Source organism: Schistocerca piceifrons, chromosome 4 (genome assembly GCF_021461385.2).
Source record: "Schistocerca piceifrons isolate TAMUIC-IGC-003096 chromosome 4, iqSchPice1.1, whole genome shotgun sequence".
NCBI classification, from domain to species: domain Eukaryota; kingdom Metazoa; phylum Arthropoda; class Insecta; order Orthoptera; family Acrididae; genus Schistocerca; species Schistocerca piceifrons.
Window position 1 is genome coordinate 142348027 of NC_060141.1, and position 24636 is coordinate 142372662.

Here is a 24636-nt window from a genome sequence, read left to right on the forward strand (position 1 = left end):
TGGAAATGCTGTAATTATCAGCCTTCACTTCCCTACAGCCTAGTTGTCCAGATCACATGGTCTTAATATATGTGACATGTGGCCTGAGGGAGTGGGGGCGGGAAGGGGGGTGGTGCGGGTTGTATCCGAAAAATCCTATGTTCAGTTTTCTGATTACAAACATAGCAGAATTGAAGGCATGTTTTGCACAACTCATTTTGAATGTGACCCCTGAGGCACTCTGATCTGTGTAAAACATGCTGTTTCTCAATTTCAGATTGAGGTAGAAAACAGTGTGCCACTCATGTAACTATTAAAAAGTGATACATATGGTTTTTGGTCTCAGGACAGTTAAAAACTGGTTTTTCCCATCAAGTGCAGTACAATGTTGATGTGGTGGATGGGCTTTTGTACAGTAGCCATCATATTGCGATTCAGCTGTCATTTGTAGCTGAACATGTGTACTTTGTGACACTTATAGTGCCATCTAGGGGAATATTTTCATGTGTATATATTTTATGAAAAGAATAGTTGCTACTCACCATTTAGCAGAGCTGCTTAGTCGCAGGTAGGCACAACAAATAGACTGTCAGAAAGTGAGCTTTCAGGCAACAAGGCCTTCGTTGGAAATAGACAACACGTGTGTGCGCGCAAATGCAACTCACACACACTGTGTGTGTGTGTGTGTGTGTGTGTGTGTGTACTTCCAATGAAGGATTTGTTAGCTGAAAGCACACTTTTTAGCAGTCTCTTTGTTTTGCCTGTCTTTGACTCAGCATTCCTGCTATATGGTGAGTAGCAGCTATTCTTTTCATAATATTATTACATTCCCTCCTCAATTTTCCATATATATTTACTGTTTCCCCCTTCTGTGATAGTATTCTGTTCAAATTTATCATTCTGAGCAGTGTTTCTTTCTTACAGCAATTTTGGAACTAGAACTTTAATTGTAATCACCCTGTAGTTCATGTTTTTCGTTGTCGGGTGTCACTCAGGGCAGCACATCTTCTGCAATAAGCAGTATTGAAAAAAAGAAAGAAAAATGCATTAGTAATGACTGCATATTTTAAATATACCATAAATTTGTAGTAAAATTACTGATGAATGTAATAATGATTTTGTGTTTTCTTCCAGAAGTTTTCATCAACATACAAAACAAAAGAGGATGTACTAATACAGGGTGATTTTGTGACGGTGTTACAAGGTATAATGGGGAAGAGTAAATGTATCACTTTGAGGTAAGGGACACCGATCCGGAAACGAGTGAGTCGAAAGCTATAAACAAAATTATTCTGATAACCTCTGACAGTGGAATACATGTACTGGTACTACTGTTGCTAGGATTGTTGGCTAGGCAGCTGTCAGAAGTGGTAGTGTGAATAAAAATAAGCAAAAAGTGTCTGGTAAACATGAGCTCTAAAATGCATACCTTACGAAGTATCACAGTTGTTCATCTGTGCAGCTGTGACACACATCTCTCCTACTGAACAAGCTACCATGGCTCTTGAGGTATGCACTTTAGAAGCCATGTCCATAGAGCCCATATCCACTGGATATTTTTTCTTGTTTTGGTCCATACTACCTCCTCCCAAGACATAGAAGCCAAAGATCTTACAGTGTAAGAGATGTATTTCAGAGTATTGAAGATGAACATATACTAATAGCTCTTAAGGTACACATTTTAGGGCCCATGTATGCTAGATTTTTTTCCCTTGTTTGGACCATAGAACCATCTCTAAAAGTTGCCTGCCAATCAATCTTAGCAACAACAGTACCAGTGTATGTATCCTCACGTCAGAGGTAACTTTAAACTCAGTGGTTTCTGCACCAGGCTCCCTTATCTCAAATTGATACTTTATACTTTTCCATCATCCCAGAAAGTTTGTAACATCATCACAGAGTCTCTTTGTGTAATGAACACACACACACACACACACACACACACACACACACACACACAGACAGACAGACAGGCAAAAACTGTTCTAAGTTGAACTGAGTAGAATCGACACATTGCCATTAAATTGCTAGGTAATTTCTGTTTGCATCCCCCTCTCACAGACTAATTCACTACAGTACTATGGCAAGTTACAATCCAGAGAGATGACAGAGGAGGGGGGGAGATGCTAAACCCTCTGATCAGTTTCATGGCAATTATGCCAGAAAGTTGTAAGATGTCAGTAGGAAAAATGGCTGGAAGTGGCAGAAAATACATAGCAGTTATTGTGCTCATTCTTATAGTCATAGGAAAATGGTGCAAATAAAAGTCATTTTTCCATGTCTATATCGGTCATTTTTCTCTGACTTATCAGCTTTCTTGACACATCTTGCCAGTTTTCATTGCATAAATTTCAATTCACCACATTTTAAATCAGTGTGTTTTATAATCCAGTGAGAGTGCAGTGATAAATTTAGGTGGAGACCTGCACACCATTTTAACTTACAACAAGACAAGTGTGGTATGGTATGTATTTTAAAATTTTATGAATTGGTACAACTCCAGCATAAATTCTGAGGTTGGTAGTCTTAGAATGTTATAGAATGGCTGGCTCATCTATTTAGTATTTTAATCTTCTCTCTCTCTTTCTTTCTTAGTAATGTGCACTCTTGTTCAGAAAAAAGCTTTTAACGGATTCTGCTGAGGTAAAAAGGCAAATGGCGTGGCAAATCAGGTGGTGGGTAATATCAGATTGTGGCTTACCTCCAACTGTTCTCACTTAACTTACAAGAAAACACATTGGATGTAGTTTCTGAGTTAATGTAAAATAATGATCAGTACAAATGCACTTACAGTGCCTGCAGCCTTTCCATTGTATCCTGCTGTTGGTAATGGTTCACATGGGGAATGAACATGACAAATCATCAGTTGGATGTGGGAAGCCAATGACATTGTGCATTTATAATTTCCTACGCTTCGCAAGTTAAGTTATTAGGTGCTTTGTTTCATTCGCAGCAATTGAAACGTGGCTATGAGGCCCCACCCTAACCAACACCTTGGAAAGCGTGATGTTCTTTGGGAAAAGGGGGGTGAGGGGGGAACAGCCAATTATTTATGACAACCAATGTTGTAAAATTCATTTCTGTTGCTTCACTAACAGCAATTTAAGTAGTGGCATTAGGTCCCTCCCTAATCACCACCTTGAAAATCACAATATATTTGGAAAAACAAACAAATATTTAGGCCAACTAGTTCTGCAGATGATGAAGAGATTGAATTAATGTATGATGAAACGAAGGAACTACTCAGATAGTTAATGGAGATGAAAATTTAATAGTGATGGGTCTCAGGAATTAGACAGTAGGAAAAGTAGACAAAGAAAAATGATAGAAGAATGTGGAGATTGGGGAAAGGAATGAAAGAGGAAGCTGCGTGATACAATTTTACACAGACAATAATTTAATCAATGTTAACATTTGGTTTGAAAATCATGAAAGGAAGCTATGTATGTGGAAGAAATCTGGGACACTGGGGAAGTTTTCAGATTTCAGATTGATTGTATACTGGTAAGACAGTGCATCTGAAACCAGATTTTAAACTATAAGACTTTCCAGGAGTGAATGTGGACTCAAACCGTAATTTTTTGCTTATGAACTGAACTGCAGACTAAAACTGAAGAAACTTTAAAAAGGTAGAAATTAAGAAACTGAGATGTGGATAAAATGAAGGAACCGGAGGTTGTTGAGAGTGTCAGAGAGAGCATTAGCTTTAAGAGATTAAATAGTGATGGCAACAGAGGAGATACTGATTTTAATTGACAAAAGGAAAAAGTATAAAAATAACACAGATGAGGAGGATCACAGGTGTCTAAAGAATGAGACTGACAGAAAGTGCAAAATGGCTAAAGAGGAATGGTTAGAGAAGAAATGTAAAGCTGTAAAAGCATCCACAACTGTGGGTAAGATAGATGCTGCCTATAGGAAAATTATAGATACCTTTGAAGACAAGAGAACCAGCTGCTTGAATACCAGGAGCTCAGAGGGCAGGCTGATACTAAGCAAAGAAGTCAAAGTTGAAAGGTGGAACAAATATATAGAAAATCAAGAGAAACAAACTTGAAGACAATATTAGATAAGTGCAAGTAGATGACAGCGCGACAGGAAATATATTGTGAGAAGAATTTGACAAATCGCTATAACAACTAAGTGGAAACAAGGCTTGTGGAGTAGACTAAACTCCCTCGGAATTATTGATATTCTCGGGAGAGCCATTCTTGACAGAAATGTTACGCCTTGTGTATGAGTTATATGAAACAGACAAAATAGCATAATATTTAAGGTAGAATGTAATAATTCCAATTCCAAAATGGGAAGACGTTGACATGTGTGAATGCTACTGAATCATCAGTTTAATAACTCATGGTTGCAGAATATTGCCACAAATTATTTGCAGAATAATGAAAAATCTGCTAGAAGCTGACCTCAAGGGGAGATCAGTTTGTGTTCCAGAGAAATGTAGGAAGCAGTACTCATCCTATAACTTACCATAAAAAGGGTTTGATCAAAGGCAAATCTATGTTTATAGGATTTGTGGATTTAGAGAAAACTTTTGACAGTGTTGACTGGATGTCGCACTAAAATTTTGAAGGTAGCAGAAAGGGAAACGCTACTTACATAAACCAAGCTACACTTATAGAAGTTGGAGGACATGAAAAGGAAGCTGAAGCTGAGAAGAAAGTGAGATAGGATTGTACCTTATGCCAAATGTTGTTCAATCTGTACACTGAACAACCTATCATGGAAGTCAAGGAGAAGCTTGGAAGGGAAAGTTGGGGGGGATGGAAGTTTACCAGTAACATTGTAATGTTGTAATGCTCTCAGAGACGGCCAGGGACTCGGAGGAACACTTGAATGGAATGGATAGTGTTTTTGAAAGAGGTTATAAGATGTACATCAACAAAGGTAAAACAAGGTTAATGGAATGCATTTGAATTAAATTAGGGTATGCCCAGTGAATTAGATTTGAAATGAAATTCTAAAGGTAATATATATGTTTTGCTATTTGGGCAATAAAGTAACTGATGGTGGCTGAAGTAAAGAGGATATAAAACACAAAAAAAAACATTTCTTAAAAAAGAGGAATTTCTTAATATTCATTATCAATTTGTATGTTAGGAAGTCTTTTCTGAAGATATTTTTCTGGATTGTAGCCCTGTACAGAAATAAAATGTGGACAATAAGCACTTCAGACAAGAAGAGAATAAAGCCTAAGCAATTACAAGGCAATAGAAACTTTCGAAAGGTGGTGCTGTAAAGAATGCTGAAGATCAGATAAGAAGATCAAATAACAAATGAAGAAGTACAGAGTTGAACTGGGGGAAAAAGACATATATGGCACAACTTGAGTAGAAGAAGGAATCAGTTGATAGAGCATGTTGCGGGGCGTGAAGGCATCAGCAGTTTGGTAATGAAAGGAAGTGTGAGGATAAAATTTGTAGAGGGAGACCAAGGCACGAATACAGTAAGCAGATTCAAATGGATGTATGTTACATTAGTTACGCAGAGATGAAGTGGCTTGTACATGATAGACAGACAGAGAACTGCATCAAACCAGTGTTTGAGCAAAGACACAACAACAACATGATGTCTTAGGGCATCGTATTCTGGGATAACTTGACACTGAGGAAAAAGTGTATGTGGCACAGAAGTGTATAATACTGATGATGTATGTTATTCACTCCAGAACCTCTTGTAGACAGCTCTTTAAACAGTTGGGCATACTGACAACAGCTTCACAGTACTTTTTCTGCCTTACAAAGTTTGAAAACAACAGTAACATTCATAAATACAAAAGTAGAAGAATAAATGATTTATACTACCCATAGTTCAGACTTAGTGTGACACAGAAAAGAGTGAGGTACAGAGGGCCAAGTGGAGACACCTGTGCTTGAAGTCAGGATAGTTGTTGGGAACATATTAAGTTTCAACACACTAGTAAAACGTTATTAGAGTTCAATCTTTTATTCACAGTCTTTACAAGTTATCATTCTTTCACAGCAGCCTCGACTGTTGTTCATTCGGCTGCATGTCAGATTCCAGCTGACATCCATCGAGTCAGCTCATTGATTGCATGCCCAGGAAGAGATGTTAGCAACCTTGACATGGCAGCAGACTGTTGGCCAGCGAGGCGGCCATTGCCCAACCCAAAATTGTTCTTATTCTGACAGCTTGAGTCTACTGCTGGAGTCTACTCGCCCCCACTCTGAGTTCTACGGTGACCCTTTATGATGTACCTGGTGTCAGTAGTCGTCTGGCAAGTGTCACCACCTGGAGGTACCTGCGTTGAACAGGAACGTTGAACCCAATAGGCCCTGTTGCTGGCTTCCATGTTGAAGTATTGTGCAGGCAGCACTCTGTGATGTGGTATAGTCAGAAGACAATCAGTTTCTCCATCAACAAATGGTAGGCGGCAAGCAGCATGAAGTTCATCAGGTGAAAGCACCACCTTGAATACATCTTCAGCTAGTTCATAGACTGTGCTTGAACATTTAGGACATAGAGTTACTGCAGTATCGTAATCATGTAAACAAGTGCTATTACTGGAGAGCTGGAGTATTTAAAGGGAGCTTGCCTGAGGCTGCGATGGAAGGCTCAGTTCGTAATGACAGAATGCGTTCTCCTTATTCTGCTATTTTCATTTAACAGGCTGTTAACTGCTGTATCGGTCCCTCGCTATGTACTCTTACGAAAAGACAGTCTCTTGCAACATGTCTCATGAGCTAATCAATATGCTTGTCTCACTTTGGTTTTTTGTCGCACTCTGCTTTCAGATGAATGTGTATCCTTATTCGGCAGACAGTGTCGTAATGTGTTGTCGACCTGATCCACTTGTGACATATTGGCTCACTTCATGCTTCTGCCTCTGTCTCTGGCGTGATTTGAATTCGCCTGTGGCAGTGTGTGAGAGTTTTAATAAAAATTTTCTGATTTCTACCCCTTTCCTACTCTGTGCCATAACAGAGGTATTTAGGCATCAAAATCTTTGCCCATCTACGCAGTGATACGAAGAATTTAATGAATAACAACATTAACTTCAAATGCAAACTGAAATCACTTGCTTGACAACTCTTCCTATTCCATAGAAGAAATATGTAGCAGTATTGTGTGTGTGTGTGTGTGTGTGTGTGTGTGTGAGAGAGAGAGAGAGAGAGAGAGAGAGAGAGAGAGAGAGAGATTCTTTGAACATAGTTAAGTGTAAATCACTTTATCCTTGTGAGATCGTTTATGTAAATGGTCAGCATTGTTGTCATTTTTTCTGCTGATAAGAATAATTGTAAATCTTATTTATTCCACACCACAACAAAAGGTGGCAGTTATGATCCATAGGACAGGCAAGTAAATAAGTAACTACTCACCAAATACAATAACCTTCCAAGTCATTAAAGCTCCTGAAATTGCTCTACATCTACATCCACATCCATACTCCACAAGCCACCTGACGGTGTGTAGCGGGGGTTGAGTACCTCCATCGGTTCTCCCTTGTATTCCAATCTCATATTGTTCATGGCAAGAAAGATTGTCGGTATGCCTCTATGTGCGCTCTAGTCTCTCTGATTTTATCCTCGTGGTCTCTTCGCGAGATATATGTAAGAGGGAGCAATATACTGCTTGACTCCTCGGTGAAGGTATGTTCTCGAAACTACTACAAAAGACCTTACCGAGCTACTGAGAGTCTCTCTTGCAGAGTCTTCCACTGGTGTTTATCTATCATCTCGCTAATGCTTTCACGATTACTAATTGATCCTGTAATGAAGCGCGCTGCTCTCCATTGGGTCTTCTCTCTCTCTTCTATCAACCCTAACTGGTACAGATCCCACACCGGTGAGCAGTAGTCAAGCAGTGAGCGAACAAGTGTACTGTAACCTACTTCCTTTGTTTTTGGACTGCATTTCCTTAGGATTCTTCCTAAGGAATCTCTGTCTGGCATCTGCTTTACCAACGATTAATTTTATATGGTCATTCCATTTTAAATCACTCCTAATGCCTACTCCCAGATAATTTATGGAATTAACTGCTTTCAGTTGCTGACCTGCTATATTGTAGCTAAATAATAAAAGATCTTTCTTTCTATGTATTCGCAGAACATTACACTTGTCTACATTGAGATCCAATTGCCATTCCCTGCACAACGCGTCAATTCGTTGCAGATCCTCCTGCATTTCAGTACAATTTTCCATTGTTGCAACCTCTCGAATACTACAGCATCATCCACAAAAAGCATCAGTGAACTTCAGATGTTATCCACAAGGTCATTTATATATATTGTGAATAGCAACGGTCCTACGACACTCCCCTTCGGCACACCTGAAACCACTCTTACTTCGGAATACTTCTCTCCATTGAGAATGACATGCTACGTTCTGTTATCTAGGAACTCTTCAATCCAATCTCACAATTTGTCTGATAGTCCATATGCTCTTACTTTGTTCATTAAACGACTATGGGGAACAGTATCAAATGCCTTGTGGAAGTCAAGAAACATGGCATCTACCTGGGAACCCGTGTCTATGGCCCTCTGAGTCTCGTGGACGAATAGCGCGAGCTGGGTTTCACACGACCATCTTTTTCGAAACCCGTGCTGATTCCTACAGAGTAGATTTCTAGTCTCCAGAAAAGTCATTATATTCGAACATAATACGTGTTCCAAGATTCTACAACTGATCGACGTTAAAGATATAGGTCTATAGTTCTGCACATCTGTTCGACGTCCCTTCTTGAAAACGTGGATGACCTGTGCCCTTTTCCAATCTTTTGGAATGCCATACTCTTCTAGAGACCTACAGTACACCACTGCAAGAAGAGGACCAAGTTCCTTAGCGTATTCTATGTAAAATCGAGCTGGTATCCCATCAGGTCCAGCGGCCTTTCCTCTTTTGAGTGATGTTAATTGTTTTTCCATCCCTCTATCATCTATTTCGATATCTACCATTTTGTCATCTGTGCGACAGTCTAGAGAAGGAACTACAGTGCAGTCATTCTCTGTGAAACAGCTTTGGGAAAAAACATTTAGTATTTTGGCCTTTAGTCTGTCATCCTCAGTTTCAGTACCATTTTCGTCATGGAGTGTCTGGACATTTTGTTTTGATCCACCTACCGCTTTGACATAAGACCAAAATTTCTTAGGATTTTCTGCCAAGTCAGTACATAGAACTCTACTTTTGAATTCGTTGAACGCCTCTCGCATAGCTCTCCTCACACAACATTTCGCTTCTTGTACCTTTTGTTTGTCTGCAAGGCTTTGGCTATGTTTATGTTTGCTGTGAAGTTCGCTTTGCTTCCGTAGCAGTTTTCTAACTCTGTTGTTGTACCACAGTGGCTCTTTTCCATCTCTTACAATCTTGCTTGGCACATACTCATCTAATGCATATTGTGCGATAGTTTTGAACTTTGTCCACTGATCCTCAGCACTATCTGTACTTGAGATAAAACTTTTGTGTTGAGCTGTCAAGTACTCCGAAATCTGCTTTTTGTCACTTTTGCTTAACAGAAAAATCTTCCTACCTTTTTCAATATTTCTATTTACAGCTATTTAATCACTGATGCTGTAACAGCTTTATGATCACTGATTCCCTGTTCTGCGTTAACTGTTTCAAATAGTTTGGGTCTGTTTGTCACCAGAAGGTCTAATACGTTACCATGATGAGTCGGTTCTCTGTTTAACTGCTCAAGGTAGTTTTCAGATAATATACTTAAAAAAATTTCACTGGATTCTGTGTCCCTGCCACCTGTCTCCCAGTCTATATCTGGTAAATTAAAATCTCCACCCAAAACTATAACATGGTTGGGAAATCTACTCGAAATATTTTCCAAATTTTCCTTCAGGCGTTCTGCCACAACAGCTGCTGAGCCAGGGGGCCTATAGAGACATCCAATTACCATGTTTGAGCCTGCTTTAACCGTGACCTTCACTCAAATTATTTCACATTTCGGATCTCCGTCAATTTCCTTTGATACTATTGCACTTTTTATCACTATAAACACACCTCCCCCTTCACTGTCCAGCCTGTCTCTCAAGCACTTGATTTTGTATCTACATGTGATCCTATCCGATTTTTCTTCAAAATAGCCAGTTTTTATGAGCTACTTTGTACCTATTCTGTACTGTAGCTGAAAATAGTTTTACCGTAAAAAATCTTGTCTTATCATGGATGCCAAATGATGGGTGACCCGGGGAAAATGGATGTTTTTAGGTTGACTGTACACCACTGTCAGTGGTGGAAGGGTGATGGTGCATCATTCACTTCCAAGACATCCACTAATTTGGTAGCAGGAGAACAATGAATGATGTGGCGTTGCACACTTGTGTATAATACCTTTGCCCAACACAGTAGATCTTTCAGTGTCATTTTAATTACCTTCAAGTTGCAATACGATAGGTTACAAGTCTCTGAACTATGGAACATATCCTTAAGATGAAGCTGTCAGTTTGTGAAAAGAAATGAGGACAGCTGAAAAAATGGTAGTTGTAAGAGATGCAGACATCAGGAGTCTGAGATGATCCGCACATCAGAAAGCACGGTGTCTGCAGATGGCCCATCATTGTGAGAGAAAAACGTTATGTTCATATTTAAAATTCCATCCATGTAAAATTCTGGTGGTTGAGCAGATCAAAGATGAGAACTTACAATAATGAGAAGAATTCACTGTGTAAATGCAAGTGATTTTTGAAGAAGACTCATTGTTAACAAACCTCAAGCTGTAATGGAGTTGAAAGCTTCCACTGCGGAGGAGGTTGGTTTGGTTGACCAATACCTGTTGGACCGAGTTAAGAGAAACATCTGGCAGAGTGTTTCAGGTTGTGTTGATGGGAATGGCTGCCATTTGGATGACATGTTTTTTTGTAAGTGGCATGTAAACCGAATATAAGGTATAAATATTATGAAAATGAAAGTTGCAACTCACAATATGCTGAGTCACAGATAGGCACAACAAAAACACACACACGATTAAAGCTTTTGGGCATTAAAGCCTTCGTCAACAATAGACACACACACACACACACACACACACACACACACACACACACACACTCACACTCACACTCACTCACTCACGCATACTCAAACTCAAACACTACTCTCACACACAACTGCAGTCTCAGGCAACTGAAATCACCCTGAAAGCAGCAGTACCTGTTCATGATGGGGAGTGGTGACTTTGTGGGGGTAAGGAGGGGCGGGGAGGGGGAGGGATACTATGGTGGGGGTGGCAAACAGTGAAGTGTTGCAGGATAGATGCTGTTTAAACACATTTGAGATCGATATTGGGTCAGACGTGAAATAGTCTGGATAAAGCTGTCAATCAGACGAGGATTGACCATAGTATTAGAATGTTTTTATAGATCACCAGCATCCGCAACAAACATCGCAGAACATTTCAGGAAAGGTCTTGAGTACATAGGAAGTAAATATCCAAATCATTCATTAGTTATAGGTAGCGACTTTAATCTGGCATCCATTGACTGGGAAAATTACACGTTTATCACAGGGGGCAGAAGCAAAGATTCGTGTGAAGTTATTCTACAATCGCTCTCAACATACAACCTTGAGCAATTGGTTAGAAAACCAACTCAAGATGGGAACATATTAGATATCTTGGCGACAAACAGACCTGTTCTTTTTGAGGTTAGTTAATCTAGATGAAGGTATTAGCAACCATAAGGTCGTTGTGTCTTCAATGTCAGTGGAAGTTGCAAAAAAACCAAAGAAACAGTGTAGAGTTTTACGTTTGGGAAAGCAAATAAAAGTGTCATTAATGAATATCTTCATAGTCAGCTCCAAGAATTCATCATGGGACACAAAGATATTGAGCATCTTTGGTCGGAATTTAAAGGTATTGTCCACCATGTACTAGAGAAGTATGTGCCTAGCAAAAATATAGGGGAGGGACAGGATCCACCTTGCTACAACAAACATATTATGAAGTTGCTGAGAAAGCAGAGAATTTTGCACAGTCATTTTAAACGTAGGCACTGCCCCGCTGACAAACAGAAATTATGCGAAATGAAAGCAGCTGTCAGAAGGACAATGAGAGATTCTTTTAACAAATATGAAAGCAATATTTTATATGCAGATTCTAAAAATAACCCCAAAAAATTTTTGTCATACGTAAAATCTATGAACAATACAAATAATTCAATACCTTCTCTTGCTGACAGTATGGGTAACGTAACTGATGATGATAAACAGAAGGCCAAAATTCTAAACCTAGTTTTCAAGAACTCGTTCATGGTAGAGGACTGCAGCACCATTCCCCCTTTCAATTATTGAACAAATGCAAGGATGGCTGACTTAGTGTTTAGTGTATCTGGGATTGTAAAACAGTTAAGATTGTTAGATGCCAGGAAGGCATCTGCCCCAGACGGTATCCCTGTAAGATTATATGTTGACTATGCTACAAATATAGCACCATTCTTATCCATCATCTATCAGAGATCACTGGAACAGCAGAAAGTTCCACGGGACTGGAAGAAGGCCCTGGTCATAGCAATCTCTAAAAAGGGTAGAAAATCGGATGCTCATAATTACCGGCCAATTTCACTGACATTGATTTGTTGTAGAATCATGGAACACATTTTGTGTTCAGACATAATGACCTTTCTAGACTCTGAGAAGCTCATCTGCAGAAACCAGCACTGGTTTAGGAAACAGCGGTCATGCGAGACACAGCTGACCATCTTTGTGCATGATATACAACAGGCTCTAAATACCGGCTCCCAGGTTGATGCCATATTTCGCGACTTTTGAAAGGCCTTCGACTCAGTTCCACACTGTCACTTGCTCCAAAAAGTGCGCGCTTACTGTCTATCTGATGACACATGCAGTTGGATAGAAAGTTTTCTGACATACAGGGAGCAGTACATCGTCCTGAATGGGATGACTTCAACAGAAACAAGCATAATTTAAGGTGTGCCCCAGGGCAGCTTACGATTTACATAAACAATCTGATTGATGGTATTGACAGCGGCATTAGACTATTTGCCGATGATGCTGTAGTCTACAGGAAAGTAGTATAACACGAAAGTTGTGAACAAATCAATGAGGATTTGCAGAAAATAAATATGTGGTGTAATGACTGGCAGTTATCTCTCAATATTAGTAAGTGTAACCTACTGCCGTATAATAAGGCAAAACATCCCCATTAATGTACGAGTACAAAATAAATGCCCAGTCTTTGGAAGCGGTAACATCCGTCAAGTATCTGGGTGTGACTAATCGCAATCATCTCAAATGGAATGATCAGATTACACAAGTAACGGGTAAGGCGAACTCTAGATTGCAGTTTATTTGTAGAATCCTGAAGCGATGCAGTCCTCCAACATCAGAAATAGGTTACAGTATGTTAGTTCGTCCAGTCTTAGAGTACTGTTTGTCTGATTCAAGAGATTGAGAAGGTACAAAGAAGAGTGGCAAGATTCGTGACTGGTACATTTAGCCATCACTAGAGCATTTCAAATCTCATAGAAAGTTTGAAGTGGGACACAATTTCAGATCGACGGCACACTAAACAGAAGGGGCTGCTCACTGAATTCTGAAATCCGATCTTCACCGAGTATGTAGAGCATATATTATTACCACCAACTTTCAAATTGCATAGTGATCACCACTCAGATATAAGGGAAATTAGAGCTTGTACTGAGGCGTTCAGACAGTCATTTTTCCCTCGTCCGATCCACGATTGGAACAGAGCGGCGTAAATATGACTTTGGCACAAATTGTGCACTCCGCCACACAGCACTTGATGGTTAGTGGAGTATATATGTAGATGTAGATGTAAGAAGTGGGGAGGGAGGAAGGTAGCGGAAAAGAAGAGCAATAAAAGACTGGGTGTGATGGTGGAATGACGGCTTTGTAGTGCTGAAATGGGAACAGGGAAGGGGCTGGATGGGTGAGGACAGTGACTAATGAAGGATGAGGCCACGAGGGTTACAGGAACATAGGATGAATTGCAGGTAAAGTTCCCACTAGCGGAATTCAGAAAATCTGGTGTTGGTGGGAAGGATCCATATGGCACAGGCTGTGAAGCAGTCACTGAAATGAAGGATATCATGTTTTGCATGTTCAGCGACAGGATGGTCCACTTGTTTATTGGCTACAGTTTGTCAGTGGCCATTCTTGTGGACAGTCAGTTTGTTGGCTGTCATGCCTACATAGACTGCAGCACAGTGGTTGCAGCTTAGCTTGTAGATCACATGACTGGTTTCAGAGATTGCCCTGCCTTTGATGGGATAGGTGATATTAGTGAGTGAAGTAAGTGGTGTTAGGAGGATGTATGGGACAGGTCTTGCATCTAGGTCTATTGCAGGGGTATGGGCCATGAGGTAAGGGATTGGGAGCAGGGGTTGTTTAAGGATGGACAAGTATATTGTGTAAGTTCAGTGGACAGTGGAATGCCACTGTCGGATGGTTGGAAAGGATAGTGGGCAGGACATTTCTCATTTCGGGGCATGACAAGAGGTAATCAAAACCCTGACAGAGAATGTAATTCAGCTGCTCCAGTCCTGGATGGTACTGAGTTACAAGGGGAATGCTCCTCTGTGGCTGGACAGTGGGAGTTTGGGAGGTGATGGGAGACTGGAAAGATAAGGCAAGGGAGATTTGTTTTTGTACGAGGTTGCGAGGATTATTACGGTTGTCAAGGCTTCAGCGAGACCCTTGGTATATTTTGAGAGGGACCACTCATCACTGCAGATGCGACGACCAGGGTGGCTAGGCTGTGTGGAAGGGACTTCTTGGTAGGGAACAGGTGGCAGCTGTCAAAGTGTAGGTATTGCTAGTTGTTAGCAGGTTTGATATGGATGGAGGTACTGAAGTAGCTATCTTTGAGGTTGGGAGTCAGCATCCAGGAAGGTGGCTTGTTGGGTTGAGTAGGACCAGATGAAGCAAATGGAGGAGAAGTTGTTGAGGTTCTGGAGGATTGTGGGTAGGGTGTCCTTAGCTCCTATCCAGATAGTGAAGATGTCATCAATGAATCTGACCTGGTGATGGGTATAGGATTCTGTGTTTACAAGGAGGGTTCTTCAAGATGGCAAATGAATGGGATGGCATAAGATGGTGCTATGTGGGTGCCCATAGCAGTTCCCCAGATTTGTTTGTAGATTATGCCTTCAAAGGAGAAGTAATTATGGGTGAGGATATAGTTGGTCATGGTGACTAGGAAGGAAGTTGTTCGTTTTGAATCCGTCAGGCATAGTGTTCAATAGCGGTAAGGTCATGGGCATTAGGAATGTTAGTGTACAGGTTGGTGGCATCAATAGCGACTTGTGGTAAAGGGACAGGAACTGTGGAGAGGCGGTGGAGGAAATGGTTGTTATCTTTTATATAGGAGGGTAGGGTCTGGGTAATAGGTTGAAGGTGTTGGTCTGCAAGAGCGGAGATTCTGTTGGTGGCAGCACAGTAACGGGCAACAATGGGGTGCCCTGGTTGGTTAGGTTTATGGACTTAAGGAAGCATGTAGAATGTAGTTGTTTGGAGAGTGATAGGGGTGAGTAGTGAGAGGGACTCGGGAGTGAGGTTCTGGGATGGTCCTAAGGATTTGAGGAGTGACCGGAGATCCTGCTGGATTTCTGGAATGGGATTGCTGTGGCAAGTTTTGTAGGTGGAAGTATCTGACAGCTGGCTTGTCCGCAGGTAGGATTATAAGTTTGGGATCAGTTTTTAAATAGTGGACTGTGGTTCTTGCTGCGAATGTAAGGTTAGTTTGCATGTTGAGGGATTTGGGGAATGATCGTGTGGCAAGGTTCAAGGTTAAGAAATTCTGGAAAGTCAACAGGGGGTAATTTTGGGGCAGTGTGTGTGGATCATGGTTGGAAGTGGAGTTAACTGAGTTAGGCAAGGTTCAATATTCAGTTCAACCCTACCAGTCAGACTCTACCAAAGACCATGCACCCGCATGGCACCATCCTATGCCAGCCTATTCATGGGCCATCTAAAGGAATCCTTCCTAAAAACCCAGAATCCTAAACCCCTCACCTGGTTCAGATTCATTGATGACATCTTTGCTCTCTGGATTGAAGGTGAGGACACCCTATCCACATTCCCCCAGAACCTCAACAACTTCTCCTCCATTTGCTTCGCCTGGTCCTACTCAACTCGACAAGCCACCTTCTTGGATGTTTGACTTCCATCCCAAAGATGGCTACATCAGTACCTCCATCCACATCACACTAACCACAAGCAATACCTCCACTTCTACAGCTGCCACCCATTCCCTGAAAAGAAGTGGCCCTTGCGTTCACCTAGCTGCCATAGTTGTCGCATCTGTAGTGACGAGCAGTCCCTCTCAAAATATACCAGGGGTCTCACTGAAGCCTTGACAAACCATAATTATCCTCGCAACCTCGTACAAAAACAAATCTCCCGTGCCTTATCTTTCCAGTCTCCCATCACCCCCCAAGGACCCACTGTCCACCCAAAGAGGAGCACTCCCCTTGTAACTTAGTACCACCCAGGACTGGAGCAACTGAATTACATTCTCCGCCAGGGTTTAGATTACGTCTTGTCGTGCCCTGAAATGAGAGATGTTCTGCCCACTATGCTTTGGATCCCTCCCACAGTGGTATTCCACTGTCCACCGAACCTACACAATATACTTGTCCATCCTTACACAACCCCTGCCCCCAATCTCTTACCTCATGGCTCATACCTCTGTAATGACCTTGATGCAAGACCTGTCCCATACATCCTTCCACCACCAACTACGCCAGTCCGGTCACTAACATCACATATCCCATCAAAGGTAGGACTACCTGTGAAACCAGTCATGTGATCTACAAGCTAAGCAGCAACCACTGTGCTTCAATCTATGTGGGCATGACAACCAACAATCTGACTATCCACATGAACGGTCACCATCAAACTGTGCCCAAGAAACAAGTGGACCATCCTGTTGCTGAACACGCTGCCAAACATGATATCCTTCATTTCAATGACTGCTTCAAAGCCTATGCCATATGGATCCTTCCCACCAACACCAGTTTATCTGAATTGCACATGTGGGAACTTTCCCTGCAGTACATCATACGTTCCCATAACCCTCCTGGCCTCAACCTTCATTAGTCACTGTCCTCACCCATCCAACACCTTTCCTGTTCACATTGCAGCACTACGCAGCCATCATTCCACCATCACACCCTGTCTTTCTATTTCTCTCCTTTTCCACTACCCCCCTCCCACCTGCCCTCCATCTAATCTGCAGCACTTCACTGTCTGCCATCCCCAGCATACTGTCACTTCCCCTTCCCACCCCACACCAGCCCCTCCTTACCCCCACCCAGTCACCACTCCCATCATGCACTGGTGCTGCTGCTTGAAGTGTCGTTTCAGTTGCCTGAGACAGTAGTCATGTGTTGAGTTGCGTTTGCATGTGTGCCTCTGTGTGTGTGTGTGTGTGTGTGTTCTCTATTGCTGGCGAAGGCCGTAATCGCCAAAAACTTTGATTGTGAGCCGTTTTGTTGTGCCTGTCTGCAACTTAGCAACTCCACTATATGGTGAATAGCAAATTTCCTCTTCATAATATTGTTACATTCCATCCTGGATTTTCCATTGTTTGTATATAAGGCAATTAACTTTCAATTTGGTATAAATTAAAGTTATTCTTCTCTTTAAAAAATCAGCCTAATAATATTTATTTGGAAACCATACTTTTACTATAGGTCTCCCTGTAAGTGACTGAACCTGTAATGTGTCAAAGTATTTGTAGAGAGAATACAAAGAAAAAAGTATTAGCTGTGGAGCACACAGTAAACAACATGTATGGAGTATTCATCATGTATGAAGTTTAAAATCATCCCGAAGTTTTCAATAAAATAGGTGTATGAAACCACTGACATGCAGTTTGTCTGGGCAAGTGACAGAGTAGTTAATGCACTTGGCTTCTCTTCGAGATGATGACTATGCATGTCCTTGTCCAGATATTCAAAATTAGGTTTGTGATTTTCCTAAATTGTCAAAAGCAAATGGTCGGATTGTCCTTTTGAAAAGCACACAGCTGAATTCTTCCTCCAATCCCAGCTTGTGTTTGATCTCTAATGTCCTTGGTGTAGATGGAACACTAAACCCACATCTTCCATCCTACTATCCTTTCTTTCATGCAGGCTTTTGCTTAAAAAATCTTGTAGTTTTAATAGTGGCTTCTGTGTACGTGTGATTTGTTAATAATATGTACTCATTTAAATGAAAATATACCATGCACAAATTGAATGAGACAGAAAATGATGTGCATTTCCTTAACATTTGTACAGTGAAATGTGCATGGTTATTCCACTGTATTGTCCATAGGTTCCCAGAAAAATTGAAAAATACTAGTTGTTAACTCTAGACTTTTCACATTTACAGTGAAAGGCTTCCATGTAGCTGACTCCCATAAGGAGTTTCTGCAGTACTACAGATCCTTTACTGTTTTGCATTACTTATTCCTTTTTTAAGTCTGCATGCTGTGAATTGTTAATTTGGGTACTTATCAATGACTGATGAGTATGGGCTCTGATGGCACCATAGAACATCTGAGAAAATAAAAGTATAATGTTCCAGCAATAAGTGAAAATTAATTCTGAAGTTTTGATGAATTTTGCTGAAAGTTCACTTCTTATAATTGAGTATGTTTTTCAGTATATATTTGAAGGTTTGGGACACCTGATTGCAAAAATCTTGATCAGCTCTGCACAGTACATCAGACAGATTGACGAAGGCGGAATTCGAAAAATGTGTCGCAATATTTTTGCTTTGCAACAGACTCTCACCAACATTACAATGGCCAGAGAGATAGCATTGGATCATGCAAGACATTACTTTGAGCTCTTCTATCTCACTCCAGAGGTAAACAAATCTCTTTTAGCTTACAAATATTTATTTTTATCTTTGCTTTTGATTGTGTTATTACTTTACTAGTTTACTTGTGAGAATAATATCCTTATGAGTTCAAATGTTACAAATGTATATCAAATAAGAGTGGTACTAAAATGTTCGAATCACATTGGATTCATATATATAAGAAAGTGAATAATTGTATGATGATGTGAACTAGAGAAGATTCTTGATTCACTTTGTAGGAAGTACCAGAAATTAATTATATGTGGTGACTTCAATATTAATTTTGTATATGATAGTGCAAGCAAAAGGATGGTGGTAGATCTCCTAAATTCATATGATCTGATGCAAACTGTGTGTTTTGCAACTAGGGTGCAGGGAACAGTAGCACAGCTATAGACAATATTTTTATTCATTCTTTATTATTAGATGGGCATTCTGTTAGTAAAAGCGTGAATGGCTTTTCAGACTATGATGCACAAATTTTAACACTAAAAGGCTTTTATACTCAAACAAATGTCATATTTAATTATACTCTACATGGGAAAGTTACCCAACAGCAGTAGAGAGTTTTTTAAAACTTGTCAAGGAACAAGAGTGGCAGGATGTTTATAGTGCCGATAATATAGATGATAAATACAGTGCTTTTCTTAACACATTTCTCTTGCTCTTTGAAAGTTGCTTTCCATTAGAACATTCTAAATGGGGTACTAGCAGTAATAGGCAGCCTGGGTGGCTGACTTGTGGGATAAGGATATCTTGTAGAACAAAGCGGGAATTATATCAAAATGTTAGAAGTAGTCACAATCAAGCTACAGTAGCCCATTACAAACAGTATTGTAAGGTGCTTAAAAATGTTATTAGGAAGGCAAAGAGTATGTGGTATGCAAATAGAATAGCTAATTTACAGGATAAAATTAAAACCATAATGTCAGTCATGAAGGAAGTGTTTGGTCAGCAGCACACGGTCAACGATATAAAGTCAGTTCACAGTAAAAATATTTCTGTTACTGATAAATCAGATATATGTACAGTATTTAACAATCATTTTCTGAGCATTGTTGGTGAATTTAAAAAAAATTAGTTTCTACAGTGAATCGTATAACTTTCTTGGCAAATGCTTTTCCGAGATTGATGTCTGAAATACTCGTTCGCGATACAGACAAGAAGGAGATTGAGTCAATAATTAAATCACTGAAGACTAAGGACTCTCATGGTTATGATGGAGTGTCTAGCAGAATATTAAAGTACTGTGCTGCACATGTTAGCCCTGTGTTTAGCCATATTTGTAATTTTTCCTTTAGGAATGGTCAGTCTCCTGAGCAACTAAAGTACTCAGTAGTAAAGCTGCTTTATAAAAAGGGAGAAAGGGATAATGTAGATAATTTTAGACCTATTTCTATGCCATCAGTGTTTGCAAAGGGTATTTAAAAGGCTGTGTATGTAAGGATAATTGATCATTTTATATCATACGATTTGCTATCAAATGTACAGTTCGGCTTTAGATGTTGTTTAACAACTGAAAATGCTATATTCTCTTCTCTCTGTGAGGCACTGGATGGGTTAAACAAAATGTTTTGAACACTTGGCATATTTTTTGATTTAACTAAGGCATTTGATTGTGTTGATGACAAAATATTGCTCCAGAAGTTGGACCATTATGAAAAAATGAAAGAGGAACCCACCTGGTAGAATTTTGCACAGAGCATAACTTAATCATAGCTAACACTTGCTTCAAGAATCATGATACAAGGTTGTATACATGGAAGAAGCCTGGAGATACTGACAGGTTTCAGATTGATTATATAATGGTAAGACAGAGATTCAGGAGCCAGATTTTAAATTGTAAGACTTTTCCAGGGGCAGATGTGGACTCTGACCACAATATATTGGCTATGAACTGTAGATTAAAACTGAAGAAACTGCAAAAAGGTAGGAATTTGAGGAGATGGGACCTGGATAAACTGAAGGAACCAGAGGTTATAGAGAGCATCAGGGAGAGCATTAGGGAATGATTGACAAGAATGGGGGAAAGAAATACAGTAGAAGAAGAATGGGTAGCTTTGAGAGGTGAAATAGTGAAGGTAGCAGAGGATCAAGTAGGTAAAAAGACGAGGACTAATAGAAATCCTTGGGTAACAGTAGAGATGTTGAATTTAATTGATGAAAGGAGAAAATATAAAAATGCAGTAAATGAAGCAGGCAAAAATGAATACAAACGTCTCAAGAATGAGATGACAAGAAGTGCAAAACGGCTAAGCAGGGATGGCTAGAGAACAAATGTAAGGATGTAGAGGCTTATCTCACTAGGGGTAAGATAGATACTGCCCACAGGAAAATTAAAGATACCTTTGGAGAAAAGAGAACCACTTGCATGAATATCAAGAGCTCAGATGGAAACCCAGTTCTAAGCAAAGAAGGAAAAGCAGAAAGGTGGAAGGAGTAGATAGGGCGTCTATACAAGGGCGATGTTCTTAAGGACAATATTATAGAAAGGGAAGAGAATGTAGATGAACATGAAATGGGAGATATGATACTGCATGAAGAGTTCCATAAAGACCTGAGTCGAAACAAGGCCCCGGGAGTAGACAACATTCCATTAGAACTACTGACAGCCTTGGGAGAGCCAGTCCTCACAAAACTCTACCATCTGGTGAGCAAGATGTGTGAGACAGGTGAAATACCCTCAGACGTCAAGAAGAATATGATGATTCCAATCCCAAAGAAAGCAGGTGTTGACAGATGTGAAAATTACCGAACTATCAGTTTAATAAGCCACTGCCGCAAAATACTAATATTAATTCTTTACAGATGAATGGGAAAACTGGTAGAAGCCGGGCGCGGGGAAGATCAATTTGGATTGCTTGGAAATGTTGAAACACGTGAGGCAATACTGACCCTATGACTTATCTTAGAAAATAGATTAAGGAAAGGCAAACCTATGTTTCTAGCATTTGTAGAGTTATAGAAAGCTTTTGACAATGTTGCCTGGAATACTCTCTTTCAAATTCTGAAGGTGGCAGGGATAAAATACAGGGAGCAAAAGGCTATGTACAATTTGTACAGAAACCAAATGACAGTTATAAGAGTCGAGGGTCATGAAAGGGAAGCAGTGGTTGGGAAGGGAGTGAGACAGGGTTGTAGCCTCTCCCCGATGTATTCAGTCTGTATATCGAGCAAGCAGTAAAGGAAACAAAAGAAAAATTTGGAGTAGGAATTAAAATCCATGGAGAAGAAATAAAAACTTTGAGGTTCACCAGTGACATTGTAATTCTGTCAGAGACAGCAATGGACCTGGAAGAGCAGCTGAACGAAATGGACATGGTCTTGAAAGGAGGATATAAGATGAACATCAACAAAAGCAAAACGAGGATAATGGAATGTAGTCGAATTAAATCGGGTGATGCTGCAGGAATTAGATTAGGAAATGAGACACTTAAAGTAGTAAAGGAGTATTGCTATTTGGGGAGCAAAATAACTGATGATGGTCGAAGTAGAGAGGATATAAAATGTAGACTGGCAATGGCAAGGAAATCATTTCTGAAGAAGAGAAATTTGTTAACATCGAGTATAGATTTAAGTGTCAGGAAGTCGTTCCTGAAAGTATTTGTATGGAGTGTAGCCATTTATGGAAGTGAAACATGGACGATAAATAGTTTAGACAAGAAGATAATAGAAGCTTTCGAAATGTGGTGCTACAGAAGAATGCTGAAGATTAGATGGGTAGATCACATAACTAATGAGGAGGTATTGAATGGAATTGGAGAGAAGAGAGATTTGTGGCACAACTTGAGTAGAAGAAGAAATCGGTTGGTAAGACATATTCTGAGGCATCAAGGGATCACCAATTTAGTATTGGAGGGCAGCATGGAGGGTAAAAATCCCAGAGGGAGACTAAGAGATGAATACACTAAACAGATTCAGAAGGATGTAAGTTGCAATAGGTACTGGGAGATGAAGAACCTTGCACAGGATAGAGTAGCAGCGAGAGCTGCATCAAACCAGTCTCTGGACTGAAGACCGCAACGACAGCACACAATTTAACAAAACCTGACATTTTAATTTCACAGAACGGGCATGAGATTAGTGAAACTGAACAGTTCAAATTTCTAGGTGTTCGGATAGATAGTAAGCTGTCGTGGAAAGCCCATGTTCAGGATCTTGTTCACAGACCTATTACTGCCATTTTTACTATTCAAACAGTATCTGAAGTGAGTGATCATTTGACACGAAAATTAGTCTACTTTGCCTATTTTCATTCGCTTATGTCATATGGTATTATATTTTGGGGTAACTCTTCCCATTTTAAAAGGGTATTTTTGGCTCAGAAACTGGAGGTTTGGGCAGTAAGTGGTGTAAGTTCATGAACCTCTTGTCGACCCCTGTTCACGAGTCTCGGTATTTTGACATTGGCCTCTCAATATGTATATTCCTTACTGTCATTTCTTATTAACAATATTATCTTATTCCCAAGAATATGCAGCTTTCACTCGGTTAATACTCGACAGAAATCAAACCTGCATTTGGATCAGACTTCCTTAACTCTTGCGCAGGTAGGTGTGCAGTATACTGCTGCATCCATTTTCAATAAGCTACCTTTCAAATTCGAAAATCTTAGCTGTAATCCATGCACTTTCAAATCGAAACTTTAGAGTTTCCTCATGGGTCACTTCTATTCTGTCGAGGAGTTCCTTGAAAAATTAAGCTGATTCTTGTTGTATTGTTGATTGCGTTTACTTAAACTTATGGACTGACTTTTTCAGGTTCATAAAAATTTATTTTTATCTGTTATTACTTTTATGTTGTAATTTCATGTACTGACACGTTCCATGACCTTGGAGATTTGTTCCTCAATTTGGTCCTGCAGAACTTGGTGTGTAAATAAAAACAAATAAATAAATATAATACTCACCCTTGTTCTTGACAAAAGCAGACTATGAAAATCATTCTTGCACAATAATACGTTATGACCTTAAATATGGTGTGTGTGTGTGTGTGTGTGTGTGTGTGTGTGTGTGGTGGTTGTTGTTGTTATGCATAGTTTCACTGCAATCATCTTTGGAGATTTGATTTGCACGCTAATTGAATAATTTATGAAAATTTTGATATTTCAGAAAATTGCTGGGCATAGATATACGTATCACTGATCTACTTATAGGTACTGCCTCCCTTCTCGCATGTGCGCGCCCACACACACACACACACACACACACACACACACTACTTTTTTTAATATCAGATTAAATAGATATTGGGACAGTATTGCTTATCGCAGAGTCCTGTGATTCAGAAAGTAATCTGTTAAATGCATTTTAATTTGCACTAAAAATTCCCCTTATAACTGCAGTTCTTAAATATAAAAAAAATTTTACAAACAGTAAAACTTCACCTTAAGTTTTTCTTCTATTGTATTAGTTTTTTTTTCCTCTCTCTCTCTCTCTCTCTCTCTCTCTCTCTCTCTGTGGTATAGTTCATAAATTAAAGATGACTTGAAGAAATAGATGGGTAACTGTTAACTTTCATCTTCAAGACTTTTTTGTTGTGATTTCTTATGATTTATAAAAATTTCTAATACCTTTATTATATTAATCTTTTTCACAATTATAGAGAATTTAATATATTCCATTAAACTTTTGAATGTGTGTTCAATATGTATTGGAATGTATGATTTTATGTGTTGATCATTTATGTAGCAGTTTATACATCCATGGGATATTGTTTGCAAATTTCTGCTTCTGCAGTGTAAATACAGAAAATTAACAGAAGTAAGAAATGTAAAGTAACACACACCCAGATACTATATGTAAAATCAGCTAACTTCTAAAACACATCAAAATGGTAACAAATACGTGAA

The 24636-nt window shown here is 39.7% G+C and overlaps 1 protein-coding gene across 1 annotated transcript in view; it reads left to right on the forward strand.

Annotated features, from left to right (window-relative positions):
- LOC124795203 (exocyst complex component 4) overlaps nt 1-24636 on the forward strand; it is a 234362-nt gene that overhangs the window by 191855 nt on the left and 17871 nt on the right. Inside the window, exon 14 of the mRNA XM_047259109.1 lies at nt 18585-18791. Within this exon, the coding sequence (XP_047115065.1) occupies nt 18585-18791 (207 nt within the window). The remainder of the gene's footprint in view (nt 1-18584; nt 18792-24636) is intronic.